Source organism: Lonchura striata, chromosome 3, assembly GCF_050655825.1.
Source record: "Lonchura striata isolate lonStrDom1 chromosome 3, ASM5065582v1, whole genome shotgun sequence".
Lineage (NCBI taxonomy): Eukaryota > Metazoa > Chordata > Aves > Passeriformes > Estrildidae > Lonchura > Lonchura striata.
The window spans coordinates 104,999,349-105,013,827 of NC_140705.1; the positions used below are offsets into that span (position 1 = coordinate 104,999,349).

General features: G+C 39.8%; 1 protein-coding gene across 49 annotated transcripts in view; it reads right to left on the reverse strand.

Annotated features, from left to right (window-relative positions):
• ESRRG (estrogen related receptor gamma) overlaps window positions 1-14,479 on the reverse strand; it is a 371,594-nt gene that overhangs the window by 314,613 nt on the left and 42,502 nt on the right. For 25 of the 49 annotated variants that reach the window (XM_085577146.1, XM_021547562.4, XM_085577150.1 and 22 more), the window contains one exon: window positions 13,915-13,958. The exons of 19 other annotated variants lie outside the window; for them this stretch is intronic. Coding sequence is in view for 1 of the 30 variants with exons in the window: in XM_077781872.2 (XP_077637998.1) it covers window positions 13,915-13,958 (44 nt within the window). In the remaining 29 variants the exon portion in view is untranslated. Of the gene's footprint in view, window positions 13,959-14,479 lie in introns of all 49 variants that reach the window. 5 more of the 49 variants (XM_085577118.1, XM_085577120.1, XM_085577122.1 and 2 more) reach the window with 1 other exon arrangement.

Here is a 14,479-nt window from a genome sequence, read left to right on the forward strand (position 1 = left end):
CACTTTACAAGTTTGTCTGATGCTTTAAGATTTGATATTTGATACTCAAATTATCACCCACTTCTCAGTTGTTTGGGGTCATAACTAAAGTTATTACCTTCTGTGGTAATTATGCCAAATTTACAGTATTTCCCACTGAATTAATTGGGGAAAAAAACCCCAAAACACCAAAAAAAGAAACCAAAAAAAACCAAAATCAAACCACAAGTACCATTTCACTATTTAAGAATGAGACATTTGGACTGTAAGCATTATAGTATCTAAGCTTTCAGCAGTAATTTAGTTATTGAACTCAGAGCCCTGTGCAGTAAGCTTGAGAATCTGTCCGTTCCCCAACCCTGAAAATGTTTATACACAGTATGTTTTTCAATTCTGACTTGAAAGTCCACATAATCTTGGAGCTGCATCTCTCCTCACAACCCCATTTATCCCTCTACAAAAGACTGGACAATGTAACATGCAATGTGCTCCAAAACCTACCAGGGAGCCATAAACTACCTCTGCCTAAGTCCCTGAGCAGCAATACCCAGTGTCAGGCTACAGGGAGCACTCACCAGCAGGGTCAGCATTTGTTCTCATGCAGAAAACAACCCAGTGCTGCTTGTGTCCAGAGGCATTCTCTTGTACCTCTTGTGACAACTTGTTTCATGTAAAATAAAACTCAGAAACGGTATCTTTCATCAGTCACTCTCCCTTCTCCCCAAGGCAGGGGGATGCTCTATGTCAGCACAGTCTGTTCCTCAAGATCTGAGTACCCCTCTGTGAAATGCCAAATTCACACATAAATGCTGAGCATCGTCAGTGGACTGACCTGTGAGGTTTCTACTACCTCTGGAGTCAGGGATTTGGTCTACTATTTTTGGGTGGCCCACAATGACTTTTTAAGCCACCCTCTTAACTGTGGCATCTGCCGTATCCATTTAAAACAGGTTTATGGGTAAAACACATAGCATGTAATTATGAGTTAGACATTTTCACATCTCATTTACACAACTCCCACCCTACCACATATCAGATATCATCTTTTATTTCCTGGATTCCCATACAAACTTCTTGAGTACTCCACACCCCCTTCCCTATTTCACCATGGTGCACCACACAGCCATGAGGACATGAGGTGCTAACTACAGCACTGTGCACAACCCCAGTCTCTGTGAGGAATGTCTTGCTTTAATAGAGAAATAAAATGATATAAGGTCATAAGCTAAGACTATCATAAAGTGCATTGCAGGTACCCTATACTTAAATACTCCCATGCTACCTCTTAACTATAAGTGAGGCAATTTGCCTAATGCCTATAGAAGTGACACAATTAATTCCCCTCCTTTAAATAATCCTATTCTTTCCTCTCTAAAGTGCCGCTGTAGAAAGAATGTTTACCAAAATAAAACAAAATTTTCAAAAACTTTATTCTTAGCATTAGAAATAGCATAAGTTTAAAAATAAATTTAGAAAGTCCTTTGTTTGCTGTGTTCATAAAACCACTGGAGACCCCTTTCTCTCTGAAATGGAGACAAAACCCCACAGCAGTACTATGAACACTGTAAACACACTCGGTGGACTGTATGCAAGTGGCCTCAGCCATAAACAGCAACCTCAGCATCTTTCTATTCATGTTTCCTGTTAAATACCTGCAAAGGAACGAACAACCTCCAAATCAGACCTCCCAAATCAGATTTGAATCTTTCTGTCCTGCTATTGCAGCAGTTCCATGTTAGTCATCAGCCTGGCATTTTGCACACTATTGGAAGCAAGGTGGGCTAAGTGGGAAAGGGTCCATGAGGATCACCTGTACTTAAAAGGATGTTATGATGATTTTCAAAAATCTCAGTTTGAAGCATTTCCCACAGGGAAAGCATTTGGAAGCTGTACAGCATTCCTTAATGCAACGCTCTTTCCATATGGCCAAGGGTATGGACATTTTGTAGTACAGGTAGAAAGTTGGAAATTCAGTACTTATCCATCAGTCATATGTTCAAAAAAAAAAAAAGGAGAAAAAACCCACACAATTACCTGTACCTCTGTACTGAATTGTATAAAACCAGTCTAACATACCAGAGCCATCATCATCTGCAGGAAGAATTTTTGGTAGGGCAAGCAAACCATTCTCACACTCGTACATTGCCTCTCCCTGTTTACTACAAATGCCAGACACTACAGAAATAAACCCAAAATTTGTTCTAGAAAAATAGCAGAATAACAGTAAAAGTTATACTGTTATCTCAGAGTTGTATCACACTGGAAAAAAAAAAAAATTGAGTTATTTCACCTGAAAATTAAACATGGAGTCCCCCAATCAACAAATACTGGATAGAAAATATATTACCTGAAATTTTACTCCATCAAAACAATGAGAAAACGAAAATAAGAACAGTTTAAGTATATATTGACACTTGCTACTAGGTTTTAACCACATCTTACTGTCTAGTTTATTATTAAGAAGTATGAACTATGCCTGTCATGTGCAATCACTAGTTGAAAACAATCAGCAAAACAGGGATTTTATGGTATAAATTAACATTGGTTCCACTACTGTCAGGGGAAGTTTTAGCCATCAGTTTTGGCTAGTGCAGCATCTGCCCTCAGATCTTAATAGAAATGAAGTTTGAGTAGTTTACTAGACACATGTGAGTGCTGATTCTTTCCAAGGCTTTTTACTGGATAGAAGTTTCATTTCAGATGAGCAATTCACCTGTTTTTCTTTTGATCCACTGGCAAGCAAACTGGGAACACACCACCTTCTCAAAACCATGATTCTTAAACAGATGGTTCAAGGCACAGAAAACTGGGCTAGGAGTGTTGTTAAGATGTCTTGATGCCCTTTGTCCCCCTGTGTGCCAGGACCATTTATGCCTGTTTCCAAAAAATTTCCAACAGATGAAATTCCATAACATCCCAAATTTTATCTGCTTTAAAAGGTCATTACTAATACCTAATGTGAATTTTGTTTGGTCCCGTTGAACCAATTACATCCCATACCCTCCCATTTCTCACCAAGGAGAATAAATTACTGACCTTTTGTGTTCTTACTGCCCTTTGCCATGTTGTCCCTCACTGAGCTCTTTTTCTAGCCAAGCACCCAAATATCTTCAGTATTTCCTGACAGGTCACATTTCCTTGCTCTCTTATCACCCTCCTTGCTTTTGCTTTGGACTTTCACCCAATCCTCTGTAGCTTATTTGGGCTGTGCTGCCCAAATCTGTGCTTAGAGGAATGGCTGAGCTCCTACCAGAGGCATGATAAGCACAAGTCGCTCCAAACCACTCATGGGCTGCATTTTGAATTACACCTTCACCACTTCTTATCAAGAAAAGTCTGAATTCCAACATGAACATTTCTTCTGCCAGCTTCACAGTAACTCTTGAATTAGCTAGAACCTTGAACATGGTAAGCAGCACTAAATTAGAAATCACACCTAATTGGCTATCTTCACTTAGCCTACACCCCAAAATGACAGAACATTTCAGGGTTACTCCTGGAAATACATAAACACAGGCATGCATACACAGCCTAAGAACAATTAACAGAGACTTAATCTATATTCAGAGGTGGATGTACAGAGGTAAATAATGTACAGGTATAATATAAACACCCACACACTAAGTAGGTCTGTAACTGAGAGGTTTATCTAAGTGATTAAGAATACCACAACTTTTCCAGTGCCAAAAAGAGGAGAAAAATTAGATAGCTAAATGTAACCACAGTTAATATCTGAACCCCTTCATTTATAGTTCTGAATCTGAATAAATGTACACGTGGAAGAGATCTTTAGCATGTCCACTGCCTGTTCTTCCTTCATGTTAGCAGGTTCAACTCCTCTGAAGTAGTCATATGTAATGGAAATACGTGTGTATGTGTGTGTAAACATATTTAATGGAAATGGAAAAAAAATAAAGTAAGGCCCCTTGTTGGGTCAGGTCTTCCAGGTAATTGCAATAACAGAAAAGCAAGAAAACTAATAAACTGTAGTTGCTTACCATGCAATAAATATACAACTATACTGTAATTACAGTACCTGATTATTGATGTACTGTAAAATAAACTCTTATCAAGTTTTTTTACTGTTCCCTTCTATTTACAGTCATCTCTGATAAAGATTAAGCTTCCCAAAAAATGCATGATAAAGCTTCTTATCGGGGGTTTTAATGCCTCTAATAACTACTGTAATTCTGTGTGATTTAGTGCTTTGAATAATCCACCAGGATTTTTCTCTAGATCTTTAAAAGGATTGTAATGTGTACAGAGGTGTCGTAGTGATTAAATTTACAGGACACTTACCAAAACAGTGATAAGACAGGATGTTTAATTAACACATGTACACGTTGTTCAACTGTACTATCATGCAGAAATGGAAAGACCTGAATGAGACCCCTATTTTCCTTTCAAAATGTCAAAAAAAAAAAAATTAAACAAAGGATTATCCTCACTGTACAATATAGGTGCAAATATTCTGAGGGCAACAGCAAATCCAGGGAGCACCTGAGAGTGGTACCAGTCCAGTGTTGCACACTGGGTAGAGCCAAGGTCCTGGCAATTCTAGCTGGATGCCCCAGACAGAAAGCAAAAAATAAAAAAAAAAAAAATAAAAAAATAATAAAAAAAAAAGTCATAAATATGACAGTACATGGGAATTCACCAGCTGAGTTTGGAGATGTCATTCTTTGGCTGGTGGGTAGTTCAAGGACATTGCAGTACTCTTCAGCTATAATGCTTGAAAATATCAATGCTTTTAAGGCTCATTGACAAAAGTCATTGCAGAAAACCAGCTGAAGGTTACCTTATCAGATGTTTTTGAACTCCATGTCTCAGAAATGCACACAGGCACTCTAGAAAATCCCTTTTCCCTCCATCAGTAGATTTACCTAATGGCCAAGGCTATCCCTTATTTATATAACAGATAAGTAAATTTAACTTAAGCAAAGAAATGCCCCAGCAGACTAAACCCTAACTGAAAAGGGCAGCAGAGTCAACCATATAGTGAAAAGTGGAAGACAACCTTTATCTCTGAGGACTCTTTCCACTTTAACTTCTACTGACATTTTGTCCACTGTCGTGCTAATAAAAAAAAAAAACAAACTGATAGAGAGATCTAAAGGTGATATCATATACAACCAAAAGATAAAACAGAAAAGTCAAAAAACCCATACAAACCACATTCCCACTGGGGAAATAGTCTTTTTAATATTAGAATTGTTTGTACTTTGAAATTGAAATCCCAACATCTGCAAGTGCACGCAGCTGAAGTGGATTTCATTCCTGCATGGGCAAGTGCCAGGCAGTAACAGGGCATGAGAGCAGACTTTGGCTCCATGAACGGAAACATAAACCTCTCCTTTGTAAAAATTATTCTTAATGATCTCAAAGGCCCCCTGGTTTAGTATGGAAGATGAGTGCTGCTTTCCTTTAGAATGAATCCCACGTATTTTGTATCACAGTCCTGGCACAGGGCTACAAAGATGAAATCATTCCTTGACCATCACTGTGGGCACGCCTGCTCTGATCTGCAGTGCAATGCAGGGGCACACAAATACTGGAAATGGTGTAACTGCCTCATTGCTGTGCTCTGCACAGGCTTTTATACCCTGGTTCTCAGCAAGACTAATTATTCTAAAAGAAGCATCGCACTACTGCAATTATCCTGCTCCCAAAACCTGAGTTACATCATTTAGGACACTGTGCCTCACTATTCTGGCACATCCATGCAGCTTCGTTTTTTGCCATAAAGATTTTACTAGAGGGAAAAAAGTTAAGAAGAACAAGCTCAGAGATCACAAACCACAGAAGACAGAACACTTAAATATAACAGATGTAGAGAAGGCACTGAGGGTGTCAAAAATCACATGCTCCTGAGTCTGTTTTCTGACTGTTTATTTGCCTGTCACACAGGACTGCTTACCTGCGTAACCCCTTCTCTGCAGCACAGGAAGGTGAAGGTGTGGGAACTTTTCTTTCTTTGTTGGTTGTACTAACTGACAGCATGGGGAGGGAGGCTATAGGAAGATTTTCTTTTTCATCTCCATCATCAATAAATTACTAAGGTAGCTTTCAGGACTCTCAGAAGGTGCTTGAAACATATGGCCCTTCAGCTGGTTCCTCTCTGGATTGACCAGTATGCATGATGCCCTCTTGCGTAAGGCTGCAGTCCTTCTGCAGAAGAAGAGCTGACTTTTTAAATCAAATATACAAGTTTCTCCTGTATCACAACCTCCTTCACTTCCTGGGAAAGAATATACAGTAGTAAACATTATTTAATGTCCCTACTGAGGAATTGGCAAATAAGAAAAAACAGCATTTACCCAGTGACTCAGAAATTAGCAGACCAGCCTTAGTAATTTTCTCTATCTCTCATTAATTAATCAAAAAATTTCCCAACATTTCTAAATAAGCCTGTTCTTTCCTCCCTGCCCAGCAAAACTACAAGCTTCATCTGGATCTGATGGTTAACCACATTTTTGTTATGTTTCAGCATTAGATGGAGAACAATTAGATTTGCAGCTCAGAAAGAGTGTGAGGAGAGAAATAAAAAGACAAAAAGAAAGAGAGAAAGAGAAGAGGGAAAAGAGGGAAAGAGGGAAAGAAAGAAAGAAAAGATACTGCCCTTTCAGCCAAATGACTCAGAGTAGTCCTCTTCACAGCACAGAAACCAAATTATTTGTAGAATCCTCAGAAACACTGATGATTCAGCCAGCTGCATGGAGGGTAGCTTTGTTCTCTGCTAAAACAACCTGGTTTAACTCCCCTTGAGTACTAAGCCATCCACCATCTTGAAGTGTATCATTTTAAAAGTCCAATATCTATGAAAGCGTGTCTAGGTTGCTTTCTCTTAAAGAAACCTTCCTTACCTTTTTGATCCTCTCCCTGGTCTTTGCCTTGCTCCAGAGACACAAGGCACAGAAGGCAACTGAATGTATTTCACCAGGAAATGTGGGCCATCCCCTTCATTATAACAGACACAAAAAGATCTATCTATGTGTATTTAAAGAATTACCAGCAGAACATAAAACAAAGTGGAGAGAACTATCTGAGGTCTGTGTGATATTTTCCTGAAGCTGCTATGGATTTCAGTAGGAGCACTGGACATTGAATGGCAAAGGGGAGCATCTCCCAGACAAGAACTCACCCAGGGTAGTGCATAAAGGAAAAGATGTTCACCTATGGAAGGCATATGCAAGCTGAACTGCATATGTTAAATTAAAGACATCTGCACTTTGGCAGAATTTGGACAATGACTCACTTTAATTATGTAAAAATTTCAAATGGGGCAAACTCCACTGTAGTGACTCACATTAGTGCTACCACATGATCTTCTGATAACTACATCAGTATATAACTCATGTCTCTGCTGCAGAGTTTCTACAGAGAGAATGACATATTACCTGACTAGCATTAAAAGGACTCCATGTTCCCAGCAATGACTGGTACATTAAGTAATGCTTCAGAAAGTAGCATATAGTACAGTGTACCATATAGTACACCGAGCTTTTTTTTCCCTTGACACAAAACTGCAGTTCCTCTAATGACAATAATTCACTGTCATTCAAAAATCAATTTTCTGTTTGTGTTTTATTTCTTTAAATTTATAGAGTAGTGGGGAGAGATTCCAGAAGTAGAAACTTACATCATTTCCTTTTCCTGAGAAGAATTACGGTGCTGCAGACCTCCTAGGCTTACAGTCAAAGCCGCTCCCACCCTGTCCTTATGTGAGTGGCAAACACACCCTCAACCCCCTCAAGCACAACCTTCTGTGTAAGTCTGGCTGGTAAAGGTACCAGGACATTTCTTGCATTTTGATTCACAGATATTCTTGGACTTTTCCCTGCTACCTCCTGCACTTTCCAAGTTGGTTTGGTTTGCTCAGTTCTGGTGTGGACTGTCAGAAGGAACTGATTATGCGCCTTACGTCATACTAACAGGACTGATGACCTTGAAATGTCCGCTGTGAAGAAAAGCTATTCTGCATTATTTGCCTCAGATTTTTAAAAATAGCAAAACATTGCATTACTTACCTCAACGTTGTTAAAGAAAGGGGGGGGTCTTTTGCTGACTTGTATCAGGTTCCTTTTCCGAGCTGTGAGAGTTGCAGTTTGTATCCTGGAGTAGCACTGCATTACATTCTTATTAAACATCTGAAAAAGGGATGTACCCTACAAAGCTTCCAAGTCACTATTTTCAGGCTTACTGAACAAGCTAGCAAGACCCTTAAGTATCAAAGAGATATACAAAAGACATTTTCACTACAAAAGGAATGCATTAATGTGACAAATAGAGCCTTTGTTAATGCCAGATGCTGACTATAGGTGTGAATGAGGAGTATGATGAATGGGATGATGAGGAGAAAGCAATCTTAATTGTGCAATTAGTTATGTTATGTTTGGGCAATGTTTTGTGTAACAATTATAGGCCACTGGTAGACTAGTGGTTCAAAATTATTACAGTCTTCCAAAGGAGTTCAAAAGCTAGGAAAGCCACTGCACCTTTCGAGAAATTCCTTTAGAAGGGTAATGAAAACTGTAAATGATGCCAAGTGCCCTTTATACGGCTTAAGTGTGCCATTGGGCTTGGACAGCAAGTGCAGTGTGCTTTCTCCAGCGGAGAGTGATAAGAAGTAGCAAGTGCAGAGGATGTCCCAAGGGAATGCCCTGGGCCACAGCACTGCTAAAAGCTAAAGGAGTGAAGTCTGGCTTCTGAGTGACAGAGTCGGTAGGAAATGGTTGAAGGTATTGGGACCACTGTGTATGTAACCGGCTGGATGAAAAAACAATGAGAGAGAGGAAAGGGGTCACAGTATGTTCCTGTTCCTTCCTAGCATCTACCAAAAAGAAAAAAAAAAAGCATCTTGATTATTCTACACCCTCTCATTCCACCTTTCACTTATTTTCTATTTCAAAGCACAATTTAACTTTCTTTTCCAGGGGTTCACAGAGAAGTTAAATTTAAAATTGGAATGCAGATTAAAGCTCACTGCTACAACTGTTCCTGGGGATAGAGGTAAACTGCCCAGAACGTGATAACAACATGGGTGTTGAGTGATGATCTGCTCATAATCAACACATTCAAGCACACAAGAGTTCATTTCATCCTTGATCTCACCCCAGGGATGCACGCCAGTCACAGCTGATGCTGAGAGGTATAAGACATACTGCCCCGTTGGCTCCATGATTATTCATGGGTTACCAGTGCTGGGGAGCAGGAGAGATGCCCTCACATGCCACTCAAAGGTGTTATACTGACACCTTTGCACATCAGAGCTTCCCCAGGTTCTCCTCCCAGAGAACAATGAACATGCTAATCCACCAAGCCAAAAAAATCCACTCACATTTGAACAGCAGGCTAATGAACGTGAGGGGAAAGACTCAAGGTAAGACCTGTTCCTAAACCTTTATTTACAAAGGATACCTTTAAGCCAGACTCTCCATTGCCTTTCAAACATGACACTAGAACAACCCTGGGAATGTTGTTTTTAAACTGCCTGCTCATCCTTTACTCAAATAAATAGTAAGTGTATAGTGCTGCTAAGTCACGCTGTTTAGCAAAGACATTTACTTCTGCACAGAAACTCAGCCTCCGTGGTGCAGGAGAGCACATCAGCATGCTGTGACCCAGCTCCCAGCCAAGGGGATGAAGAAGACAGCAGGACCAAGAAACAGGGCAGAGGCCATTCATGCTGCACCCCAGCAAAAGCATCCACCCAGTTTGTTGGTTTTAATGTTTGGACTGGAACTGGGAATAGTTTTTTAAAGGCTATTTTAGTCAGTGAAAGAAGAAAAAGGGCATCACATGACTTTGCACCCTGGCCATTGTTTGTAGAGAAGCCTTAAGTCACAGCTGGACTTCTACAAATTATTTATGATTGCAGAGTGATATTGAATATACAACTTGAGGGAAAATCACAGAGAACAGGATTGTATGCACACAGAACTAAGCTTCATGTTCAGTCACATCTCTTCCAACTGAATGCAAGCATCTCTACAGTCAATATCCAAGGCTCAAACACCCCTTGGAAATTCATTAGCAAGCACAGCAACAGCAGTCCTGAAAATAGCATCTTTCCATTCAGTGCAATGAGACATGCCTCACTATATTATATGTTCAAAGAGGGAAGGGCAATACTCTTCTAAACCTAGCTTCTCATGAACCTGAATCCAATCACACATTCCCTTTATGACAGCCATCTCTCTTGGTGCTGCTCTACAAAATCTACATTGTATCAGCACCACCTCAAAGGTCAGCTGTGCTATTTCAATAAATAGAGAAACCACGGTTTCCTTAAACCACTTGCATCCCTCTTGCTGCAGTCATTTTGCCTCTCTTCTATGGTCTTGCTTAGCCCACTTTCATATGAATGTCATATTTTGCATTTGCTGTGTGCTGTCATCTAGACTCCTGCTGTAAAACAGTTTGGTTTTTCCCCAGTTAGTGCACCAGATTAGCATTCCCCCTCTCCCTGCTCCAGAACAGAATGTAATTAAAGATCATGGGAAAATAACACACACACTAGTCATAAAGTTAGAGAATTTCAGGTTTGGTTCTGCTTCCCAATTTTACATGCTCCACTTCACTTCTGCATATAAAGAGAAATATAGATGGTTTTGGTCACTGGATATCTATTAACTCCTTGTACATCAGATCCTGTAAGACAGAGATTATAGCAAAATCGACAGCTTATGAGAAAGGGCCTGTGCCTCAGTAAATCATACCCAAGACACCCAAAAGGAAGTGCTTTGCCCCAGTGGTTCCCTCTTTGCTTAATGTGAAAGAGTTTTGAAACATAAGCCAGAACTGTCTCCCCATCTAGAGTGTTCAGGAAAAGGTTTCATCATCTCAGTGAATGTTTTCACCTGAGAAGCCTGCCAGGATGATCACTTTGACAGCCTTGAAGCCAGAGAACCCCTTGGGTCAGCAAAGGCCAGCGCTGGTGGCACGGTGGCACAGCTGGTTTAAAGCAGAACTGGTTTTGTGCATCCTCACCTCAGCAGAGGCACCTCCACCTCAGGTTTTTTGGTGCTAGAATGGAAACATCTAAGAGCTTACTGCCTCTGGCTGTAGGACAGAACGTGACCAGAAGAAAAATTAACTGCTTTTTAATTAAAAAAAAAAAAAGCTTAAACTGATATTATTATAGCATTGATAAAAATACCATCAAACTGCCATTTATCACCACAAGAGTATGCAAGAAGCAACTGTTGATCTTCAGTGCCTCCTGAGAGGCTCTGGAAAGGAAAAAAACCTACCAGGTGATCTTGTGCTGTGGAGGCAGGTGGCAGTGGGGAGGCAACTCAGGATCTACATCCCAAGTCCTGCTACAGCTAAATTACATCATAATTTGTCTTCTTTTTCAAGATGAGAGAAGGTAACTGAGGTCACTGAGAAAGATGATGTTTGTGCCGTGTTGTTTGACACAGTATCACACAGACAGAATTTATGGCTTGCCCAACCTATACAACACTGTCAATGGTGGATTTCCAGGAAATAAACCCCAATATCATGATGCTTACTATACCTCAAAATTCCTCCCTCTTCCTCAGATAGAGAAGAAAGTAGATGTTCACCTTTACTGTAATTATTTTTTATGAGAAGAAAGTAGATGTTCACCTTAACTGTAATTATTTTCATGGCAATTCTCTTCCATTAGTTTGAGGATCATAATGGAATAAATAGAAAAATGAGCTCCAGGCTGACTATTCTGCATTGTAATCTAAATTAAACTAGTATTACAAATTTGTTTACATATCTCAGTTGAGCTATGCAGTTTCAAAAGTTACTTGCTGAATGTAAACATCTCTCCCAATGCTACATTACCCACTATATGCAGTAAAATATATTCTAATGTAATACAATAAAACTGAAAAACCAATAAATGTTCCTATTTATTGAGAAATTGGACAAAAAATAGCTTATTGTCAGTTTTTAAAGACTGAAAATCAATAGATGATAAAAGGTTGTATTTTTTGTTACCATTAGATTGTTGACTCTAGCAATAAGTGAGATATGGATTATAACTGGGGGAGTAAAGAACTGGTGAGATATACAATTTGGAGCTTCTAGGGTTTTGTAGAAACTTATTTCCCAGTATTTGTGCAGCAGTGGCCATCTTGGCTCTGCTGTTAATGGGCCCCAAGAGCACAGCTCCTCCATTTGGTTGACAAAGCCAGCTTTAAGTAACTTCCTGTCTTTACAAGCATTTGCAAATTAAGGGGATTCTTAATCAGACTTGCATCTGCTGAGGATCACAAATAAAGGAGATCCAGCTTTCACATACATTCACATCCTGCCAACCAAAAAAACAAAACACAAAAAAAAAATCCTCAAACAACACTGTGAAACCCCAGTTATCAGTGTCACCTCCCAGCTGCCTCTGAGTCCCCCTGGGTGAGCTGCCAAGAGGGGTTCCCCAGGTGTGGCCCCACATAACAGCAACCACCACCCAACACCAGACAGAAATCAACTTAAATCAGATGTTCAGCTTGCAAAAATCTTTAGCTCTCATGCTGAAGTTCATGAGTCTGCCACCCTTCCTCACATACATCTGGGCCCTGAGCACAGAGGTCCCATTCCAACCTGCCATCTACACATGGCTCAACCTTACCCTAAGTACATGGGCAGAGAGAGATCTGAAAAACACAGAGTTTCAGCACCTGTTTCCCCAGAGGAATTTATTCATGGGAGTCAGTTTAAAACCTGAATTTCTATATTCATTCAACAAAAAGCACACAACCATGCAGAGGCTGGAAAGGCATTCTTGTCTCATGGTGCAAACACAGCAACATGGGATACTAAAAAAAAAAATGCAGTGATAAAAAACACTGAGCTAAACATAAATGCTGCATCCAAGGTCCTTAAATAGTGATCCATGCCAACATTTTTCCAAGTGAACCAGGAGGTATGACCATTACATATAAACCCAAATATAGATGTTCTACCCCAAATATATTTCTAAACACTGGAACAGAGTCTGAAAGAATGCCAATTACACTAGGGAGTTAGGGCTGCTTTTAGGATTTATATTCTCTTTGTGTGTTTCATAATCATATCGCAGCTCAGATCTTCTAGATGGGGGTAATGCAGAAAATGCCTATACTGCCTTCAGATACACAAATTACCTTCTCTGGAAAAGTGGGCAGTGACCACTGGCCCTGGATGTAATGGAGAACTAGTAAAGCCAGCTGACCTGCTTCTGCAGAACCCAATTTTACAAACTCAGAGGAGTGTGCAATTAAAAGTTTACAAAAAGAAAATTCCCCAAGACCTGAAAGGAGCTGATAGTGTGCAGAAATGGCCATGCTACTGCTGGCCCCAGTCCTGTGTTTCCCTGACATAAAACGTTTGTTTCAAACCAAGGATAGCACAGAGAGAACTAATTTTCATATCATGGTTTCCTTCTGTTTTCCCAGGTAGGAAGCTATTTCTAAAAAGGGGCTGTTAACACGTCTGCATAATCACATACCAAAAAAAGATTAATGTTGCTCCTGTAAGCTTTTGCTTAAGTATACCATGGAAAATAACTTTGATGAAATAATTTGCCCAGAGCACTGCTTGTCTGGAAGATTTCTATAATTTAACCGCAGTTCTGTAAATAATTTGGTGATAGACAGGCCATCAGCATAATTTGGTGCTAGACCCATGCAATGTTAAGGAAATGGCCAGCAGGCCAAAATTAAATCAACTGGGACCTAGTATGTACAATGCACATTAAAAAACAGTCCAAATCTATTATTTTTTGGAATATGCTTATTCATTTTAAAGGAAGACACTGATTTTTGCATTAGGAATTAACACAAAGAAATGCCATGCTTCCTCCCTGCGAGGAAAAGGTCACCCACACAGCGTTAATCCTGAAGATCTCCATGAAGATCTACAATATTTTTGGACTGTAACATCCCAAACTACAGCATTTTGTACCACTTTTGGACTTACCAGTAACTTTCACCAAAGTATCTCAGTTCTCCTGTGCTGATAACCTGTAAAATAGCAAAAGCCATTGCCCTGATTTTTACTCAAGCCATAACCAGGTCTGTAAGATAAGAGGTACAAAATTGTATGCATGGTACATTGCACCTTTAATCATCTACCTACCTGAAATACTTAAGCAAGTAGTTAGACATCTAAATGGTCCAACTACAGGCTTCAAATAAATGAGTTTTGTAGTACATGACTGTGTCCACATAATATGAAAACGCATTCACATCCCATCTCAAGCAAAGTATAATTTCAGCTACAGGCAGATCAGAAACTTAAAGTCAGTATTAGAGCCAAGACCAGGTCTAAAATTTAGTATTTCAGCTGAGAAGAGGGGAGAACAAACAGCTGCAGGATGCTTCCCACTGCACTGTTTCATTTCTGGACAAACAATTTGCCATCAGAAATGTCCACAATCAGCATTGCTTTCCTTTTTCCACATCATCATAATGTAAATGGAGATACATTCTGGAAACCCTCAATGGTTTTACCAAATGAGAAGGGAATGGCAGGGAAAATAACA